This window comes from Pocillopora verrucosa, chromosome 1, assembly GCF_036669915.1.
Source record: "Pocillopora verrucosa isolate sample1 chromosome 1, ASM3666991v2, whole genome shotgun sequence".
In the NCBI taxonomy this organism is placed as follows: Eukaryota; Metazoa; Cnidaria; class Anthozoa; order Scleractinia; family Pocilloporidae; genus Pocillopora; species Pocillopora verrucosa.
Window position 1 is genome coordinate 22,330,094 of NC_089312.1, and position 22,310 is coordinate 22,352,403.

The 22,310-nt window shown below is 38.1% G+C and overlaps 1 protein-coding gene across 2 annotated transcripts; it reads right to left on the reverse strand.

Moving 5' to 3' along the window:
• Positions 1–1,092: 1,092 nt before the first annotated feature.
• Positions 1,093–10,469, reverse strand: LOC131778501 (uncharacterized). 2 transcript variants are annotated; one of them, XM_059094914.2, is made up of 13 exons: positions 10,393–10,469; positions 9,039–9,113; positions 8,349–8,402; positions 8,168–8,246; positions 7,383–7,431; positions 6,501–6,624; positions 5,651–5,759; positions 4,927–4,995; positions 4,346–4,447; positions 3,540–3,575; positions 2,944–3,058; positions 1,870–1,956; positions 1,093–1,285 (listed from the first exon to the last, which is right to left on the reverse strand). In XM_059094914.2, the coding sequence occupies exons 1-13, from the start codon at positions 10,434–10,436 to the stop codon at positions 1,161–1,163; spliced, it is 1,068 nt and encodes a 355-aa protein (XP_058950897.1). In that variant the 5' UTR covers positions 10,437–10,469; the 3' UTR covers positions 1,093–1,160. The 2 variants fall into 2 exon arrangements, with proteins under 2 accessions (XP_058950897.1, XP_058950898.1); XM_059094915.2 differs by lacking the exon at positions 10,393–10,469 and adding an exon at positions 9,875–10,055.
• Positions 10,470–22,310: the final 11,841 nt, after the last annotated feature.

A 22,310-nucleotide genomic window follows, 5' to 3' on the forward strand; every position in this document is an offset into this window, starting at 1 on the left:
AACGATGCTTTCCAATTGATGATCCGGTTTTCCTTTATGACGAGTCATTCCTGAATGTGACGTTTATCTTAATGTCGCGCGCGTCAATTTTGTCGCGCGCGCTAAGAGAACGAATTGACAACTGGGAAAGGAAGTACTGTAGAATCGAGCCCTAGAATCTTTTTCAGGAGAGCTTGGTGTATCCAGACCTTAATGTCTTAAAAACAGAGATAGCTGCCAGTTACGTCATGTTTCTGGCTTACAACATATCTGGGGGAATAGGTGCGAGAAAGATAGATACGAAAATCAAGAGGGAACCGCGGTATTGTTAGGGGTCTATTTGGCTGAGTAAAATACTAAGTATACTCCAGAGTAAAATTAATAACGTCTTAAAATTAACAGCGTCTTTAACTTTAACAAACGTTTACAAACTTAACGACTCTGTTTAAAGTACAGACGTCATAAGCTGTAAATCGCAATAAAAACTTATGAAATCGCCAAAAAATTTAAGTTCTTACTGAAATTAGAGACTTCTTAAATGCTATGATGGCATGATAAATGAAAATAATAATAATAATAATAGTAACATAACCTCTATGGCGCCGATACATTGCTGTTCTAAGCAATTTACACCCCTTTTCAAGATTTAGAATTTAGTACCAAAAATTTAGTACCCAAATCTAACTGCTAGTAACCGCTTCTACATCTATCACCAAGACGCGTCAAAAATTAAATATAATGACATCTATTTTGAAATCACTGGTGATCCTTGGAATATGATTGGCTCTCATCGGTGTGATTTAGTCTCGAATCGCACCGTTTTTTGCCTGAATCGGATCTTTTTCCCAGCCAATAAAGAAGACTTAGTTTAACAAAACGACCCATCAGATTTCAAGGCTTGTTACGACGTCGTTAACCAACTTAACGACGTCAATAAAATTAATGACGTCTCAAAACTAACGACGTCTTAAAATTAATGACATTAATCTTATGATGTAAAAAAACTTTACAACGTTATTAACAGAGAAAGGCTAGTCAGCGGTGCTCACTCATAGGACAGAAATTACATATCTGAGCCTGCGCAACCGTAGAACAAAGCAAATCACAAGAAGCTTCTCACGAAGTTAATTTATTTCAAATGATTCCTACAGAGCCTGAAATAATGTTGAAGTTTCGAAAGATCATGAAAAGCTTGGTAAGTCAGTCAACGTGACACCTGACTGCTGTATCACATGGTTGGCAGCATAGTGACCGCAGCGGACACATTCATCAATTGGCTTTCCTTGGGCGAGCTGGCTAAGAAAACCTGCAAGAAAATCTTGCTTTGAAATTCTTAATTCTTCATAAATAGAGAAGTTCTGTAATCGTTGTACAGAACAATCAGTTTACACATTGACATAAATTCTCTTGTAAAGCTATCTCTCGAAAAGCCAGGTTTCAAAGTTAGTTGCGGAGGTTTATCTAACTTTAGTAAATTTAAATCCATAACAAAGCAAAACAAAAGTAAATCGACCCTAAATTTTGAAAGTCAGAAAACGTATGAAAAATTGAATTAGAAGCTTAAAACTTTAGTTAAGGTTTAGGCTTCTTTCCAAAGTTGAATAGTACTAAAATGCAAAGCCCTTTATCAAATGGGTGTGAGCAAGCATTACACATGGAAATGATGGACAGAGGACAGAATTTTTCATTCTAGTAAACAAGGGGGCAGAGCTGAAGAAAGAATGAACATGGAGCTCAGCTGAAGTTTTGATATATAGTAGCTAAACGTTCGTCTTTTGCGCAGTCGTTGTTTTGTTTAGTTAACATAACTCGTTCCCAGTGCTCTCCCCCTTGCGTAGCCAGACTAAACAACGGCGGTAAAGAGGACTAACTACGTCTAAGCGATCTCACCTCCTACAAAGGCGTCACCAGCTCCGTTTGTATCTACGATATCTTCCTCTTTGATCACTATCACTGGGTATTCTGTGACTTTACCATCTGAAACCAGGTCAAACGAAGGTTAACCAGTCGACAAACCGCAGTTTTGGGTATCTTAGAAAGTTTGACGCGTTATTTGCATTCCGCGTCAATCTTCTACATTTCTTTCCTTTTTTTTTTTTTTTAGCATTTTGCCAGCCTGAGGCAAATTCCTGGAAGGGCTGCTAAAGCTTGTATGTTCTCCTTCAATATGGGGGTTTTAAAAGTTTTGAAAATTCTATAATAAAACTATCAGCTAAAGAAAGAAAATGGAATGGTTAGGGAGCCAGAACCTGCTTTTCTATTCTTTAAACTTTGATTTAAAAAATTGGCTTCGCGCCCGTTCAGTTACCGAGACTTTCGAGAAACGGCGACGATATTTCAATAACCGCGGAGATAAAGGGACTAAGGCAAATGAACCCTAGTCCTTCTCAGTCGTATTTCCACGTGGCTTGAGCGAGGTATTCTTTGACAATTTGAAAAACTACGGGATTGTGACCTACACAGTCTACATTGCTTTAGCTTTGGGAAACAACACTAACTTAGTACAAGTAACTAGAAGCCAACGATCTCGGATTACTCCTACTCTGAAAATAGAGCGCGGCCAATCAGAAGAAAGGAAATTATTTACTAGAGCGGGAAAGCGCGGGCAACCAAGTTGTGATTAATTTACAAATTAATAAAGGGAGTAAATTTCTAAAGAAACCGCGCTGCTGCGTCGGTGGAGGAGTATAACTAGATAATTTGTATTAAAAACTGAGTTGATAACGTGTACTGGCCACCGTAAAAAGTTTCTAAAGCTGAACGTCACCCCTCCATCAGAGCAGAGGGCCAACGCTCGAAACGTCAACTTTAGAAACTATTGACTGTGGCCAATCTACATCTGATTGGTTGAGAAAGTGGCGCGAGTTTTATGGACCAATCACAGAGTTCTACTTGCTATTGTTTATGTACTTTGGTAAGTAAAATTTTGAGATTTGGACGGTGCGTTACATAGTATGTTCGTACCTCTAACAACGAGAGTCGGTTCCTTTCCGTGGGTTATCACCACGATTCGCGGGCGGTCTTTGTTAACTTTCTCAAGTGCTGCTATTTTAATCGCAATTTCTTTCAAGTCTTCTGTCTGTTGATAACACAAGAAATGATCATTGTTTGACCTGTGCGCAGTTTAGGCCAGGTTTTCAGATCGAAGGGTGTGGGCAATTTGAGGTGAGGCACACGCCAAAAAAGGAATAGAGGCAAAAACGTGCGGAAATAGGATGACTTCCCTAAACGCTCGCTCCTACAATAAGTTGCGCCAGATCTATTACGTAACAAACGTAATCCAAGTTTCCCTCCCAACTGATCGCAAGATAGGACTACAGAGCCTAAGAAATCTCCATCGCCTCCATTGATCGTGTCGGGCCCCTGTCGCTGAAGATCAATTTCTGTTAAACTATCAATCCATTCTCAGGATAGTCTGCACAAAAGCGTCCTATTGGATCGCACTAGCAAGGTATGCACCAATTCCTAATCCTTTGCAGCCTGAAACTTACTTGGAGGAAAGTATTGTCAGTGGTGGTGAAAAAGAGTGACACATACGTTAAAAACACTTTCGCACTTACTCCAAGTTCTTGCTCTTTGGCGAAAATACCAGCTTCCTGCAAGAGGAAGAAAGTTAAATTTCATGAGTTTTAGTTGCGAAATACATTTTTTTCCAAAGGCAGGGAAAATGCCAGATAATTTGTCATACACATTTTCTTCGGTAACACTTAAATCACAGATTACAACTGGGTACACAAAGAAAAGCAACAGGAAAACAAAGTGTAAGGATGAAAGGAGATGACAGGCATACTCTAAGAAAAAGAAATCTGAGTGCTCCAAACAGGAGTCGAAGCTATGACCTTCCGATTTGTACTTCGGATTCTGCACCACTGAGCGATAGGAGAATCGTTGCAGGCTAGGCCGTTCAACTAGGGATCCATGGTGAAAAACTTCAACATAATGCTAGGATAGGAATGTCGATATGTGATGCTAATGCGCAATGATTATGCAAATGAAGATGGTGAATTTTATGCCTAGTGTGAAGTGAAAGAAAATGTCATTCAGTGAACAGCACTGGCATACTCGAAGAAAAAATAACTCCGATTGTTACCAATAGGAGTGTAACGATGGTTTCCACCGGGTCCGCGGCGATTAAGTCAACATGTAACTCGAAATTTCTAGTGAAGAAATTTCAGGAAAAGGCAAATAACTTAAATTTGTATTTTTATACGTATGGACACACGAAGATCGTTTAGAAATTGGAGTAAAAGCCCGAAGAACATGTTCAATTTGGTAGTACTTCGCAGCCCTTACAACAAAAAGGATCTCTTTTCTATTATTGAACGAAAAAGGCTGGTTAAGGGGTCCAAGGACTTAATGCACTTACTGTCTCATTTCCAAACAGAATGTCCACATATGGTAGTGCGTCCATCATTGGTTTTTTGAAGACCTGACATAGGAATGGTGCGGACAGGTTCATTGTGAAGATCTACAATTCAGAGAAAATAAAATTAGTTCTTAACTCACAAATAAATGATCACATGTAGGTCAACATTTCGGATGACAAAAAATAACGGATGTTCCTCACAGGTGAACTGAAATTGGAAAAAATGCACAACATGATTAAGCCTGAAAATTTTACGCTCTGGAGGAGTTCAATTCTATGGCACCCAGATAATGGTTACCAAACCACATCTTGGGTTCAAAGCACAATTAACCCATTAACTCCCAAGATCTCACTAGTAATTCTCCTTACTGTCTGCCACACAGTTCTTGTGATGTTAGTTTGGAGAATTAATTGTTGGATCACATCATAATCCCCTGATATTTTTCTTTATTCTCATTACTTGTCTGCTTAATATCGTATTGATATTGTAAAGAGAAATTCTGTCTTGGTCACTCACAGGAATTAAAGAGTTAATTGAGTGGGTTTTTTGTTGTCTTTAACTTTTATAATGATAGGAATACCTTGTTTTTCTCAGCAGCATGTTTGCCTACTGCCACAATTGATTCTGGAGATACTGTCAAGAAAAAGCCCTGTACAGGAGTAAACAATATTAATAAGGAAATAAATCAAAGGACCAGACCTATAAACTATATCATTATGTAAACATCTTTTAGTTATTAAACTAACAAGAATAACTGCCAAAGGAAGGATTCATGGCTGTCATTACTGATGTTTGTACAAGTTGGTGAAGTATGACATGATGGAGTGTACATTGCACTGGCAAGAAAACAAGAGCAGATGGCCTGTAATCAAACAAGTGATATCCAAAATTGGACAACCTCATAGTGGGAGTCCCATTTGTTTATCGCGAGTATGATTACGGACAAAATCAGACTCCACTCAGTCTTATTGCCAGTTAATCATATAAATTAAGATTTGAAGAAGAATAGCCAAGTTATGAAAGAAAGGGGATATTAATTTTTTGCATTTAAAGATTGTTTAATGTTGTGATTGGTTGATTTAAACTACAACTTTAAATGTGATTAGCTTATTGACTGTCCAATAACAAACTGTCTGATAACAACTTGGCAAGTGAATAAGCTGAAAGGAGGAGTTTTTTAAACTGGTCACAATTGAGGAAATTGTAATTGTCATTATTAGTCAAAATATCTTTGACCTGTATCTCTTTCTGTAGCATCAATCAATAAAACTGTTTTGAGATGAACTTTTTCAATCTGCACTTACAGTAATATAAATAATTTCAGCCTTCTCAACAAAAGCCCAGTTTTCTGGTTTAACCAAGTGCTCTGTTTTGCTGTAATGGTTGGCTGCAGCAAGGTTGGCAACTAGAGACCTAGAAGCAATAATTTACACTTTTCTTTAGTTAACTTTTCTGATAAAAATAACTTGCATAGGTCCTCAAGTTTATTCCAGTTTAACCCTTTAACCCCTAAGAGTGACTGGCATCTAACTTCTCCTGACAATATCAGCCCTGAATGAAACATTAAGGTTATGAGATTAGGGAAATGATCAACAACTAAAGAACTCTTGCCTGTTAAACAAATTCTCCTTTTCAGAACCCTAAGAAATGTATAATGAACAGTATGGAGAAATTATATACTGATGTAGGGGTGTCATGGGTTAACTGAGTGTGGAGCCAATATGTTACAACCTAAACAATTCCCTGTTTTCCCTTACAGTCCACCAGTGTTATTCAGGTTGAAAGAAAAGCAATGTGGGAGAGAAGCAGCAAGGTAGTCAAGTGTCTTGCCCAGGGACCCAATGTGATGAACCTAGTTGGAACTAAAACCAGATCTCTCCACACAATGTTCTGGCAAGCTAACCCTACATAACTGTGGTGTCTCCCACATGTCCCAAGACATGTTCAGTAAATTTGATTAGGTATCAATCAAAGTAATTGCTACCTCACATATAATTACAGATTCCTGTATGCTCAAGGTATTCACAGTCAAGTCTGAACAAAACTGCATCTTAAATTTTTACATAACATTTGGCTTCAGAGACTTTTAATAAATAGAAAACCTTACTTCTAAAATATCACTTCCTGTTTTCTATTATTTTTTTCAATACCCACCTGTGTTTTCCAGTAATGCACACAGCACACGTTCCTGTGGGTTCCTTAGCATGAACTAAGTAGTTTACAGTAACACCAGCACCTGTGGCCTTTTCAGACAGAATTTTCCCATAATCATCATTGCCTAGAAATCATATATAAATGTTAAAAAATGTTTAAAAGCAACCATAGAGCTGAAGATTGCTACCAACCAAACATTTATTTGAGGTAAAACTTTGACAGAAATTAAATGGATATTTGTAAGCATCCAAATAGCTGAGTTCTCACAAGAAAAGGGCTTAACTCTTTAACTTTCAAGATCTGGTTGTCAATTCTCCCCCCTAGCTGTTACATATTTCCTTGTAAATTAGTGACTCAAAGTTGGTGTTAGATTACCTGGCCCATGTTGTTAGGATGCTGGATGGCGCTATCCACTAAATATATCGCTGTCTGGTGAATAACGCAGTACATTTTGTTTACAGTTATCCACTGGGTAGCAATTTATCCATTGTATGGTGTTATCCACCTTTTATACAACTGGGCCCTAATAGATAAACAATAGCCTCTATTTGGCACAAAAATATGCACGGATATTTGTCTGCAGACATTATCTGTCCCAAGATGTGAACAGTTTTCCAAGAGCAAAGCTCAACTAAAGGAAAACTGTGAGCTTCAAGGAGCAGATAATGTCCAAGGACAAATATACCAGCTTTTTTTTCATGCCAAATAGAGGCTATTGCATTTAACCTTTTCACTTCCATGATCTAAATTTCAATTCTCTTCACTGTCTGCTGTACATTTCATTTAACTTTTGTGCTTAGAATTTGGTGTTAAATCCAAAAATTTTCACTCCTGGGAGTAAAAAACCCTGGTTATAAAACTAAATAAAAACTTAAAACTCACCAATACAGCCAATGTAAGATGTGTTTTTGCCATCCTTTCCTAAAAGCCACTGCAATAGTCAAATGTTGCCATGTTATTAAGCATATTGGGTTCAGTTAACTGATATTAGACTGGTAGCATTACAAACAAACTGTAGTTTGTGTTTAGACTTAAAAGCATAGGGTTGGGACAAGTCTATGATACAATGCCATAAATTAACAGACAGAAGCCATTCACCCACAACCAAACCAAACTACCCAACATCACAAAGGTAATAGTTCAGATGCATACAGGCTTTTTCCAAATATCAAATTACTTCATATAATGGAATCTTTTACATTTCAAATTCCATACCCTAAGAGAAACCGATCAATCACTTTTCAAGGTACAATACTTTGTGGAAACCCGTATTTTCATAATAAAAAAAAACACTTTAACTTGCATTTTTGAAGACATTGGAGAACAATAAGTGACTTTTGACCACAAAGCACCTGTGCCATTTCACTTCCTTATTAGCTTTCCTTTTTGTAATCAATCTACATTGTAACATTTTTCGGATATAAATTATTCTACACTGTAGCTATAGGAATAGAATGAAAATATTAATTTACTTTTTCTCCCAACAGAATGCTGAACTAAAACAGGTTTCCTACATACAATGGGCTTAGTTTTGTGAAAAATTTGAGGCATCTTGACCACTTGTGAAAAATCTGATTTTATCCTAAGTGCAAAGATATAGGAGATTTTAATTTGCTCCGCGTTAAAAACCACAGCCTCTATCCCTGTTTAGTTATTTCCTTGGCTACCTGAGTAACTCGAATACTGTTTTGTGCAGCTCCACCAGGAATGAACTCTGCATTGAATTTCTCTGTCATTTCTTGATACCTGAAATGATGTGCTTGCAATTATTGAAACAGTCAAAAATAACAATCACTACACCTCATCTGAATGATGTGCAATAAGCATAAAATTCTATTCTAAGCTCACATTGGTAGGTGTTTTTCTTCAGCCAAAATAGCATTGTTCGCTTCAAGTCCAAACCTGTAAATACAAGAACAAAAAGAAAAACCTATTATAATGTGCAAAAAAGTAACAAAGGCATAAATCAAATTCAATCACTGATAAATTTTTATTTCTTAACCAGTAAAGCTCAAGCTTGAATTAAAGTCTTATATCTGATTGAGTTGGACTCACAGAAAGGAACCATTTGGTTTCCTTTTCAAAACAGCATTTGCATCAAAGTCAAATTTGAATGGACAAAAGGAAATTCAGTGGCAAATTTTAACCCTTTATCTCCTAAGATCTAATTGTTAATTCTCCCCTCTAGCTGATACATATTCCCTTGTAAATTAGTTACAAGAATTTGGTGTTAGATCGAGATAACTTCTACCTGACAAGTTTGAGTTTTCTCATTGCCTGTTTGCTGGATGACATATGACTATTACATGGAGAATTTACATGTTAATCAATTCTGGGAGTTAAAGGGTTAAAATGCTCAAACAAGAGTAATAAGTATGGATCAGATGGATGCATCTCCCAACTTTAATCCAAAGCTTTTTTAAATAATAGGTGTTCAAAGGTGTACTCTGTTTTAACGTTTTACCAAGCCACAGTAACACTCAAGTAAAGGGAAATCATTTCTGGTTCTGTACAAAGTAGTAAAATCATACAACTTACTTGTCTAAGAAATCTTTATCAACAGTGGCAGAGATATCCAAAAGAGGATTTCCCAATGCAAGGACAACTCCTTCTCTATAAAAAAAATTTAGCAGTGATTATAAATAGGGTGAAAGGAATAAACTCAGGTTAAGATAACTTCAAGCTTAACTTTCTTAAGATAAATGAAGACTTGCTGTTGAATTTAAAGCTCTTCATCCAACCTTGAAGCTCATTAAATAGATGTGTAACTATTGTCAAACCTGCACTATAAATAGACAGATTTTTATCCTGCTTCTATCTTTGAAAAACAAACCTAATTTATACTGTCACACTACAATACATTCCATTTTAAATCAACTGAACGTGGAATCTGATGAGCAAATTTTGTACTATCTTCTTAAGTGGGAGAGATTTGAAAACTGATGATAACTCACTCGCCTTAAATGAGGGTCTGAAAATCAACTCATGTTGTGCAATTAAAAACAACCTATTTCAAGTGAAAACCCTGCATTAAGTAGATAGTAGTTTCACACCTGCAGGTTTCTGCTCAACACAAAGGCTTAAATAATAGACAATATTTCCCTTTTTTTGTCTTTTTGACAAATTTGACCATGGTGTGAGTTGAGATTTAATATTTTCATCTGAAATTTCACAGCAGAGAGCTAAAAATCTGAGCAAAAGCAGGCAAACTAGTAGATTGAACAAATTTAGATTTAGAACGATCATTCACCGGTACACTTAAGTTTCATTGATAATATGAGCGTTCTAAATTTTTATTTCGTCCTCCTAAACTGACACACTAAATATAGATTTCCCACTGGACGTATTAAAGCTGAAATGTTTTTGAAGCTTACCTAGTCATTGTATAATTCAGATTACCGGTGTACTAAGATTGAGTTTAACCTGGTGGCAGACCACTGGCTGTTCGTTGAAGCCGTTCGAGAGAATGACTCAAAGGTTAACGATTGTCTTATAGGTCTAACAAAGGACTGGTACGACTTATTGCCCAATCGCCAGCAGGACACATGGGGTTAATATGTCCCAACTTCCAGTAAAATTACTTCAAATTTAACGTATGACATCCTTCCAAACTTTGACCGTGATCTGTTTTTTCAGGTACTCTCTGCACGTGTGAAATCAAAGCGAACGGATATAAATCAGACCAAATTTCCGCTACTCCATGGCTTGAGTTTTTATTGTTTTCTTCCCGCTAAAATCTTCGCATTGTTGTTGACATATGCTGAAGAAGTACATCCCACGAAGTTTTCAAAAATTCGAGGGAGACTACCCCACCAAAACGAAAAATTACCAAATTTCACAAATAAATTATTCGATCGCTCAAGATTATATAACACACGAAAATTCTACTAACTTCAACTCCACGCGAGTTTTCTTCGCCTGTGGCTCTGTCGCCATTCTTGTCGTAGCTCCGACAGGGGGAGTGTAGGGGCATTCAGCGGATACGTATCTAGGGCTATAAATACTATGTAAGCGCCACGGAAATTACAAGACATTTTACTTTAGCATACATGACGTCTAAAATGTTTCCCGCGCGAAATGTAAATATCACGGAATCAGTTGTTGCTAACTTATGTTTGGAAAAACGCCACGTCTGCCTGCTTTATCCAGAACTGAGAAAGCCACCATGCCATTTTTCTAAAATTTTTCCGAAGATCCGCGCGCAGTGATGTAGTTTATGTCTATCCAATAAATTTAAAAAAAGAGAGTTAACAAGCACGAGGTAATACTTTGACAATTATTGAAAGGAACAACAAAAGACAAAACTCATAAAAAAGCAACCAAAAAAAGGCATTCTGTTTTAAGTCTTGGTTATGACTGTAGCTTCCCAGTGTTTTCTCTGCTTTTTTGTTTGTTGTTGTTTTTTTTATGCGGTTTTGGTACGATTTTGGTGCTTGTCAGTTGCTTTTTTTTTCCTTTACTTTCTTTTACAAGTCTTTGTTTATGAATCTAACAATTGACTGCAGCGTCTTTGAAAAGGTAACATAAGGTAAAGGAAATCTATTTATAATAAATGCGTTCACAGAAAAATGCGTCTTTGCTGACTTTTCTTTATTTACCCCATCTTATCATCATTGTTATCTTCCTTTTTCTTTTTTTTGTTTCTGAGCATTTATCTTTACGCTTTTGGTACCTGTCACAATCGGAAAGGCCTCTCGATTTAAAAATTTTGTTTGCATCGAGTCTTCCATTGCACAACAAAAGGGAATTTATGGCACATTTCGCAAAGGGTTTAGTACGTAAAGCGTTCATCAAACAACCGAAAAGAGAATGGTCGCGAGAGAGCCCGGGCCGAAGAAATCGAAGCTAAGTTTTTCTTTTTCCTTAGCTGGCTTTGCCCAATTTCCTTTCTGTTTTTTCTGATGAATTTTTGGATTTCTTTTATTGCATTGCAAATTCGGAATGACCCCCTCCTGCGAATTTGAGAGGACCTCTTTGTCACGAGACTTGCTGGGGAATTCGATGGTGCGTTTCATCGGTCGATCGGCAGCATGTACGCATCGACACACGCTTAAATAAGGTACGGTAACTGTGAATTTCTTTGGAGGCCGAAAACAGTTTACAGTTTACGATCGGAAAACGACTTCCCAACGTTAGAGCTCGGTACGCAGACATACTGGAAAACGTTTACCTCCTAACTTGCATTGCTTATCGACGGATGACGAGCTTGTTATAGATAAAACATAAGAAACGTAAAAGAGGTAAAAAGACACAAAAAACGTTTAAAGAAAACAAATCCATTTCTACTGCTCAGAACGAAAAAAAAGGGAAAAAGGAAAAACAAATAAAAATGATGATAACAGGGGGGAAAAGTAGAAAAAACAGCAAAAACAAAATGAAATTCCGCAGGGAGGAGTAACTCGGCCCCCAAGCCAGTTCGAGAGTTACTCCTTGTCCGCCAGCTCCAAATCATACTCAGGGAGAAGTTATTCGGCCCCCAAGCCAGGAACCCGCGACCTCGATGACCTCTCTTGCACTCGTTGCGCGCCTACGATTGCCTCTCGACCATCTCGAAAATGTATATTCAATAAGCATAAATTGTCGGTGTATTGAGTTTTGAAATACCGGGTGGGGGGGAGGGTGAGGAACTTTGTTTGACTGAGAGTGCAATCGAGCGTTTCCGGTCAGGATAAAGGAAATGAATCATTCCTTTTACTGACAAAAATGATCAAAACGAGGAACACAAAATTAGCATTTCTTGTGATGGCGGATGGCTTCGTTTGCCGGGGCTAATTAAACACGGCGATTCGGACACTGCCCAAAGAAGTTATCAAGTGCATGCATTGATAAAATATATTGTACGCTAAGTATCAAGAATTCTTACTTCTCTGGACGCATTTCCTTTACATACATTTCTTTTACTTTGGGGCAATTACACAACTGCAATTGTACCGGCATTGCAATTATCGACCTATATCTTGTTCTCAAATCAGTTGACAAGGTGTTCGAGTCATTGCTCTGCAGGAAAGTTATGGCAACCATGGATTCACACTTTTATTACAAAATGGCTACGTACAGAAAACAACACTGTGACGAGACACTTTAATAAGGCTTAATTGTTGAGGATTAGAAAACAACTGCTGATAAGAACGAAAGTATGACTGAATTATCCGCTCATATGAGCACAGCGTTTGACTTGCTTCATCTTGCTCTAAGGATTCAGAAGCTTACAGCATGCGGTTTTCGGAGATGTCCTTAAATCTTTCTTAAAAGCTTCGAAGAAGCCAAGTAAAACTACAAGACCTGCAAAGTGCGTCAAAGGAACAAACCAGCGGAAGCCCACTTTTGTTCTTCCTTTGCACCTTTATCACGGAATCTATTCCAAAACAATATGTTTTCATGTACGGAGACGACCATCAAATATACAAGACTGGGACTCAATCAAAACAGATGTTCAAGAACTAAAGAGTGAAACGGAAAAGGTCAGGCAGTGGTAGAAAGTGAACCTGTTAAAGGCGAATCCCAGCAATTTTCAGATCATTGCCATCGTCCAAAGCTCTTTATAAAGGAGCTTGTAGGCAAGTTATTGCTTCAAATTGAAAATCAAGTAATGAAATCCTCAGATAAACTAATAATTCTCGGAGTGAACATTGATGAAAGTTAGCATTCAGTGAACATTTGAGAGTCATTAACAGAAGAGCTAGTCAGAAAGTAGGAGTGTTACTGAGGTTACATAATTTTATACCCTGTTCTGCTAAGATGCAACTTTATAAATTCGATATTCTTCCTCATCTAACGTACTGTGACTTTGTGTGGCACTAATGTAAATCCTCCAACAAGTCTCATACTTGAACAAATTCAAGAACGTGCATTGAGAGCAGCTTTTAAATCATGTACCGAGTCCTATAGTGTTCTCTCACAAAACAGCCGGCCTCCCTTCTTTGCACCAAAGATGACTACAAGAGATTGCCACTTTGATGTACAAAGTCAAGAACGGCCTAGTACTGCACTACATTTCATCGTTATAGTTTCATAGTTAGACTTCTGCATTGCCGATATATTAATTCCATTTGATCTTCAAAATGTTTCTGAGATAACGCTGTTGGCCTAACTTGATGATGGTACAGGTTTCATTCCTGCACATTGATGTAGACAGAAGATAATGTTTGTAAATGTTGATTTTGGTCTTATTTGTGAGATCATGCTCGGACATTTTTCAGAGAAGCTGTTACGTGTTTGCATTAGGTAATTGTTACCCGCCAGTTATCATGCATTTTTACCTCGATCTGTGGATGCATTTATTATATATACATTTCTTTTACTTTCTGTTTAATTTTCACTTGACATGGCATTTTTAGAACTCCATTTGTAAGATAAATCAACAAAGACTTGTGATGTTGTATCTTGGTGCGATAAAACAAAATTTAAAAAAATTAAACTGAATACATTTATCTTGCTCTGATTCAAAAATATATAACCATATACTAGCTTATTAAAGATAGAGCTAGTACAGAGGCATGGAGGACATTAACAGAGATTGAAAGAAAGCCGAAATGCTTACTTCTACACCGTTCAGAGAGATCTTTATTTGCCATGGCATTAGGTCTGAAGATGCTTAGGATATGCCGAAGGCTCCTGGTATGAAACGTGGACAGGTGTGATAATTCCTTCTCCGTCAAGCCCCAACATTCTGAGCCATACAGGGAAGAGTTGTCAGGACGCAGCTGTAATAGAGTTTCAGCTTAGTACGAGTACTGTTAGTAGAGGTGCGCCATACCTTATTCATCATAAAGTAAATGGTTTGAACCCAGGAGTATCAGTAGTTCGTGTAGTGTGATCGTCCGGGTGTGTGTAGTTCTGAAAAGAACTGTTGTTGGCGACTGACGTTTCGACTATCTGTGCGATAGTCATCTTCAGAGTCAAGTGAGGAGTAGTTGTCAGTCGATGATGTTATAAAGTCTGGTCTGTTGAACGCGATTGGTCTGTTTAGCCGTGATGTGATTGGCTGGAAGACTCGTGTAGAGTTTGTTAACAGTCATTGGTCGGTTTCGATCCGTCTGTTGTTTGTCGGTCTGTTTGTCGGTTTGTTCACGTCGTTAATGAGTCGTTTGTAAGGTGCTGGTAATTGTTGACATCTGTTGAGAGGCGTCTGTTCTAAGTTAGTGAACCAGCTTTCCAGAGTCAGTCGTTGAAAATAGTTTGTACTGTAGGTTAAGCATTTAGCAGAGTCCCAGTCGATTCTGTGATTAGTTTGTCGGTGATGTTCAGAAATGTGATTGTTTGCATCGCCATTTCTAGTTGCTCGTTTGTGTTCAGTTAGTCGCGTGTTAAGGTTTCTACCAGTCTCACCAATGTAGGAGGCCTGGCAGTCGGAGCATTCGATCTTATAAATCGCTCCCTGTCTGTTGTTGGGTTCGTCTTTGTCTTTAACGTTGGTCAGTAAATGTCGTAAAGTAGTAATAGGCCTGTGAGCTACGCGAATGTTGTAAGGTTGTAGGATCCGCGCGATAGCCTCAGAAGTGCCTTTGATGTAGGGTATAGCAGCTGTAGTCGTGATAGATGTGGAGTCCCTGTTAGTTTCTGTAGTGTCGGTAACTCTGTGAGTGTTTCGTCTAATGAAGTCAGTGTTGTAGTTGTTTTTGTCAAAAACGCGGTCAAGGTACTTGTTTTCGTCAGATAAACTGTCCGGTGTGTTGCAAACAAGTTGCGCTCGTCTTGTCAATGTCTTGATAGTCGTAGCTTTGTGGGAAGTCGGGTTGTAGGATAATTCGTCAAGAAGTCTGTCGGTATGCGTCGGTTTTCTGTATATTGTTGTTCGTAGTTCGTTGTTGTTTCGGCTTACCAAACAGTCGAGAAAAGGAAGCTTGCCGTCTTCTTCGATCTCCCTGGTAAACTGAATGTCGGTGCACGCTTTCGAAGGGCCTGGCAAAATCTAGTATGTTTACATAGGGAGTTCCATTCGCGGTACTCTGTTTAATAATATTTCTCGGCGTAAAAATATTATTGAGAAAGTGGTAATAGGCGCTTCATGATGACTTTCGCTAAGATCTTACTTTGAGTGGATAATAGAAGAAATATACAAAAAGAAAAAAAGGAAAGGGAAAAAAATCAAGTGACAAGTACCAAGACCGTATCAAAAAAAAACACAGTGCACCAATAATATAATTTCTCAGCAAAAAAAAAGGTAAAAAGAAAGAAAAAAATGATGATATCAAAGGAGAAAATAGAAAAGACAGCAAAAGGAAAATGTAGATTTCGCAGGGAGGAGAAACTCGGCCCCCAAGCCAGTTCGAGAGTTACTCCTTGTCTGCCAGCTCCAAATCATACTCGGGGAGAAGTTATTCGGCCCCCAAGCCAGATTAAGAATAACTCCTATAGCATGATTTGAACCCGCGACCTCGATGACCTCTCTTGCACTCGCGCGCGCCTACGATTGCCGCTCGACCATCACGAAACTACATATTTAATTAGCATAAACTGTCGGTGTAGAGAGTTTTGAAATATCGGGTTGGGGGGAGGGTGAGGAACTTTGTCTGACAAAGAGTGCAATCGAGCGTTTCCGGTCAAGAATAAAAGAAACGAATCATAAAGAAATGATAAAAGCGATGTGAAGGAAGTCAATATTAGCATATGTTGTAATGGCGGGCGGCCTCGTTTACCGGAGGCACGTGAAGCACGACGATTCGCACACTTCTTAAAGACATTATCCAGCATCTCCATCGGGATAATAATGTGACAGGCCGGGTATCACGCATTTTCTCCTCTGTGGACGCATTTATTTTAGATGGCTTTCCTTTATTTTGGGGCAATTACACAATTGAAATTGTACCGGCATTGCAATTATCAACCTATAGCTTGTTCTCAACTCAGTTGACAAGGTGTGCGAGTCATTGTTCTGCAAGAAAGTTATGGCAACCAGAGATTTACTCTGGCCGCGTATAGAAAACAATATTGATGCGAGATAACTTTAATAAGGCTTGTTGAGGATTAGACAACAACTGTTGATAGGAAAGAAAGTATGACTGAATTATCCACTCATATGAGCACAGCATTTGACTTGCTGTGTCCTGCTCTAATGATTCAGTGGCGTTCTGAAATCAAACGCGATCTTTTTTCGAAGCAAAAGCAAAATGTAGACTTCGTAGGGAGGAGTAACTCGGCCCCCAAGCCAGTTCGAGAGTTACTCCTTGTCCGCCAGCTCCAAATCATACTCGGGGAGAAGTTATTCGGCCCCCAAGCCAGATTGAAAATAACTCCTAGAGCGTGATTCGAACCCGTCACCTAGGATGACCTCTCTTGCACTGGCGCGTGCCTACGATTGCCGCTCGACCATCTCGAAAATGCATAATTAAAATGCATAATAAAGGAAATGAATCATTCCTTTTACTGACAAAAGTGATCTAAACGAGGTACACAAAATTAGCATTTGTTGTAATGGCGGATGGCTTCGTTTGTCGGGGCTAGTTAAACACGACGATTCGGACACTGCCCAAAGAAGTTCCTATGTGCATGCATTGATAAAATATGCTGCACGCCAGGTATCAAGCATTCTAACCTCTTTGGACGCATTTACTCGAGATTTCTTTTACTTTGGTGCAATTACGCAATTGCAATTGTACTGTCGTTGCAATTATCGATCTACATCTTGTTCTCAAATCAGTTGACAAGGTGTTCGAGTCATTGTTCAGCAGGAAAGTTATGGCAACCATGGATTGACACTTTTATTACAAAATGGCTACGTACAGAAAACAACATTGTGGCGAGACACTTTAATAAGGCTTGTTGAGGATTAGAAAACAACTGCCGATGGAAAGGAAAATGTGACTGAATTATCCACTAATATGAGCACAGCAATTGACTTTCTGCATCTTTCTTTAAGGATTCTGAAGTTTACAGCATGCTGCTTTTCGGACACGTCCTTTAGTTAAATCTTTCTTAAAAGCTTGGAGGAAGCCAAGTAAAACTACAAGACCTGCAAAGGGCGTGGAAGGAACAAACCAGGAAATTCCCACAGAGTTCTTCCTTTGCATCAAATATACACGACTGAGACTCAATCAAAACATAAATTCAAGAACTAAGACTGAAACGGAAAAGGTCACGCAGTAGTATAAAAGTGAACCTGTTACAGGCCAATCCCAGCAAATATCAGATTATTGCTGTCGATCCAAAGCTCTTTATAAAGGAGCTTGAAGACTAGGTATTGCTTCAAATTGACAATCAAGTGGTGAAATCCTTGGATAAACTAACAATTCTCGTTGTGAACATTGATGAAAAGTTAATATTCATTGAACATATAAAAGACATTAACAGAAAAGCTAGTTAGAAAGAAGGAGTGTTACTGAGGTTACATAATCTTATACCCTGTACTGCTAAACTGCAACTTTATAAATTTGCTATTCTCCCTCGTCTAACGTATTGTGACATTGATTGGCACTTCTGTAAATCCTCCGACAAGTTTCAAACTTGAAAAAATTCGCAAAAATTAAATTCACATTGAGAGCAGCTTTTAAATCAAGTACCAAGTCCTATAGTGTTCTGTCACAAAAAGCCGGCCTCCCTTCTTTGCATCTTTTTAGATGACTACAAGTGATAGCCACTTTGATGTACAAAGTTAAGGACGGCTTAGTCAACCGCACTACATTTCAGAGTTATTTCAGAAAATTACTATAAGGATACTATCTTGACTTTAAAAGTGTTGACTTTAACATTCCTCGCATAACAGAAACACTCGTTTTTTCGAACCCCTTCTATGGTAAATTTAAGTTCTGCCCATCGTAAGAGAGATCCAGCTTAAACAGTCTTAAACAAAGCATTAAAAACTGAAAGACTTAACAGTTTTGATATATGAGTACAAACATGGCAAGAGAACATGATATTTAAAAAAAATTTTACCTAACAGAACAGCAAAGACTTGTAATGTTCGCGGCTGTGCTGACATACGAAACGAACAGTTCACTTTTTCCGTCTATAAACATACCATCCAAAATACATTCATTTTGGTTCAAACTGAGATCCTTTAACAAGACACATAGATATACATTATAACACGGTCAAACTGAAGGTTTTACCAAGAATGGAAATAGGAAATTGTTTTTGTCTTGCTTTTTTTTTCTGGTCTTAGTCTTTCTTTCTTTTTCTTTTTTTTTTCTTTTTTTGTTCAATAATTGGACATAAAATAAGTCACTGCGCGGAGATCTCCCCGCAAAATTTGACCGAAATCGTCGCTTCATAGCATTCTCAGTTCGGAAGAGAGATGTCGAAGACACTTTTTGACGCTAACTCCTATGTTTCAAGCTTAATTACTTATGGGCGACGATTTGAAACCAGGTTTGAAAAAATTCTAATTAAACTGTCGCTGCCGGGGCTCGTCAAACACGACGAATCAGACACTTCTCAAAGAAGTTTTCAAGTATTCGGATTGGGACAATGTTACATACCAGGTTTCACACATTTTACCTCTGTGGACACATTTATTCAACAGACATTAATTTCAGGGGTTAATTATTCCCGTTTTACACATGTCTTATTCTATGCAGGCATAGCCCTGACTTGGACTTCAAGATTTAGTCCTCGGTATGTTGAGATTGATGTTTACATCAGTTGGAGAGCTTGATGAGATTTTTTTCCCTAGTAAATGGGACCATAAAAGTGGAAAATAGTAAAAAGGTGGAGTCAAATTGCTGGCCATCTTATTAAAACTCTGGCTATATTTCAATGGGAAAAAAGGACATGTCAATAATAATCTTTTGTGACAGTAATGAATTAACGAAAATAATAATCACTTAAAGGGAGGCAAATATATTACATCTTGTTTAGGAAAAAAATTAAATTAAAATAATCATAAATAAAAAGAAAGGAAAAAACAGCAATCGACACAAGAGTTTGTATTGGGACAATGTTATGCTTTCCATTTATCACGCATTTTAACCTCTGTGGATACATTTATTATCAATACATTTCTTTTACTTTATGTTCACTTTTCATTTGACATAGCATTTATAGAACTCCATTCATAAGATTAATCAACAAAGACTTGTAATGTTATATTTTGTTAAAGGTGTTAAGGCGTTGAGTCTTCTCCTGAATATGCGAGTGGATATGTGATGAGTAAGGCTACATTACACTATCAGCGTAATCCAGGTCTTCCAAGATGGAGAAGGGTGTCCATCTGATGCCCCTAAACTGATCTTCAGTGGTGCACCGCATGATCCAGTTTTAAAATAAGATTGAAAAGCAATGTAGACATAACACACCCATGTCTGACATCAGTGTCGACTTCAAATAAGAAGTCACCATCACCAACACAGCAGGTAAAGTTGTCATAGAAGCTTTTGATGATCTCAACAAGGTAGCTGGGGATTCCATTCGCTCGAAGTATCTACCAGAGTCTGCGCCGGTGCACGCTTTCGAAGGGCCTGGCAAAATCTAATATTTTTACATAGGGAGTTCCATTCTTGGTACTCTGTTTAATAATATTTGTCGGCGTGAAAATATTATTGAGAAAGTGGTAATAGGTGCTTCATGATGACTTTCGCTAAGATCTTACTAGGAGTGGATAATAGAAGAAATAAACAGAAAGAAAAAAAGGAAAGGGAAAAAAATCAAGTGACAAGTACCAAAACCGTATCAAAAAAAACACAGTACACCAATAATATAATTTCTCAGCAAAAAAAAGGTAAAAAGAAAGAAAAAAATGATGAAATAGAAAAGACAGCAAAAGGAAAATGTAGATTTCGCAGGGAGGAGAAACTCGGCCCCCAAGCCAGTTCGAGAGTTACTCCTTGTCCGCCAGCTCTAAATCATACTCGGGGAGAAGTTTTTCGGCCCCCAAGCCAGATTAAGAATAACTCCTATAGCATGATTTGAACCCGCGACCTCGATGACCTCTCTTGCACTCGCGCGCGCCTACGATTGCCGCTCGACCATCACGAAACTACATATTTAATTAGCAAAAACTGTCGGTGTAGAGAGTTTTGAAATATCGGGTTGGGGGGGGGGGGGAGGGTGAGGAACTTTGTCTGACTAAGAGTGCAACTGAGCGTTTCCGGTCAAGAATAAAGGAAACGAATCATAAAGAAATGATAAAAGCGATGTGAAGGAAGTTAATATTAGCATATGTTGTTATGGCGGGCGGCCTCATTTACCGGAGGCACGTGAAACACGACGATTCGTACACTTCCTAAAGACATTATCCAGTATCTTCATTGGGATAATAATGTTACAGCCCGGGTATCACGCATTTTCACTTCTGTGGACGCATTTATTTTAGATGGCTTTCCTTTATTTTGGTGCAATTAAACAACTGCAATTGTACCGGCATTGCAATTATCGACATATAGCTTGTTCTTGTTCTGTGGACGCATTTATTTTAGATGGCTTTCATTTATTTTGGTGCAATTAAACAACTGCAATTGTACCGGCATTGCAATTATCGACCTATAGCCTGTTCTCAATTCAGTTGACAAGGTGTGCGAGTCATTGTTCTGCAAGAAAGTTATGGCAACCAGGGATTTACTCTGGCTGCGTCTAGAAAACAATATTGTTGCGAGATAACTTTAATAAGGCTTGTTGAGGATTAGACAACAACTGTTGATAGGAAGGAAAGTGTGATTGAATTATCCACTCATATGAGCACAGCATTTGAGATGCTGTGTCCTGCTCTAATGATTCAGTGGCGTTCTTAAATCAAACGCGATCTTTTTTAGAAACTTAAAAGAAACCAAGTAAAACTACAAGACATGCAAAGTGCGTGGAAGGAACAAACCAGGGGATGCACACGGGGTTCTTCCTTTGAACCTTTATTATGGAAGCTAATCCAAAACCATCTCCCATGTCAAAAATCTCCGAACTAATATATAAGAGTTATGGGGTATGCAGTAAGGAGAATTACTAATGAGATCTTGGGAGTGAAAGGTTCAAGACAAATCCCACCAAATGTCAGATTATTGCCATCGATCCAAAGCTCTCTAAAAAGGAACTAGCAGAACGACCAGTTATTGCTTCAAATTGACAATCAAGTGATAAAATCCTCGGGTAAACTTGCAATTCTCGGAGTGACTATTGTTGAAAAATTAATAGTTAGTGAACATATGAAAGGCATTAGCAGAAGAGCTAGCGGAAAGTTAAGCTCACGCAATCACCAGCCTATTTCAGTATTCTTTACATGGTGAATTTCACCGCAGTTTACAATCGGATGTCTAAGGTTAGAGTATGACGAACAGACGTCCTAAGAAAAAGGTTTAGCTTCAACGTGAATTGCATATCGATTTAAAAACTGAAATGAATAATACAGATGTAACGTAGAATAAAATAAATGGTGGAAAATAGTTAACACAGTTGCAGAAACAAAACAATTTCCAACTGGAGGAAAAATAGTTATAGCCGGTGACTTCTGAGGTACAGAAAACATTACAGGATTCAGAATATATAGTTAACAACAATAAAATCAAGAGGGAATTAGGAATTAGTAATGAACTGTGAGAGACATGCTGCGTCAACTGAACTGTGCCTAACCATTAGCAAGGCTGAAGTCAGTTTGCGATTTCCCTCTGAAAAATCCTAGCTACGCCCTCAACCCAAGGGACTTCTTTGCGGATCACTCGACTCGAAAAAAAACTAAAAAGAAAAAAAAGAAGAAGAAAGAATAGAAAAAAAACGCAACCGACACGAACCAACAACTGTATCAGAAAAATTACCACAGAGGCCTAAAAGATAAATGCTCAGAAACAAAAAAAAAAGGAAAAACGAAGAGAAACATGATACTAAGAAGACGTATAAGTAGAAAAGACAGCAAGAAAAATTACGCAAGGAGTTCCTCGGCCCCCAAGCCAG

Coding starts and splice junctions, on each gene's coding strand:
- LOC131778501 (XM_059094914.2), bottom strand. CDS start 10,436: ATGGCGACAGAGCCACAGGCGAAGAAAACTCGCGTGGAGTTGAA. Junction 1,957..2,943: donor ACCGACTCTCGTTGTTAGAG/GTACGAACATAC, acceptor ACCTGGTTTCAG/ATGGTAAAGTCACAGAATAC. Junction 1,286..1,869: donor TGGTGACGCCTTTGTAGGAG/GTGAGATCGCTT, acceptor ATTTTCTTGCAG/GTTTTCTTAGCCAGCTCGCC.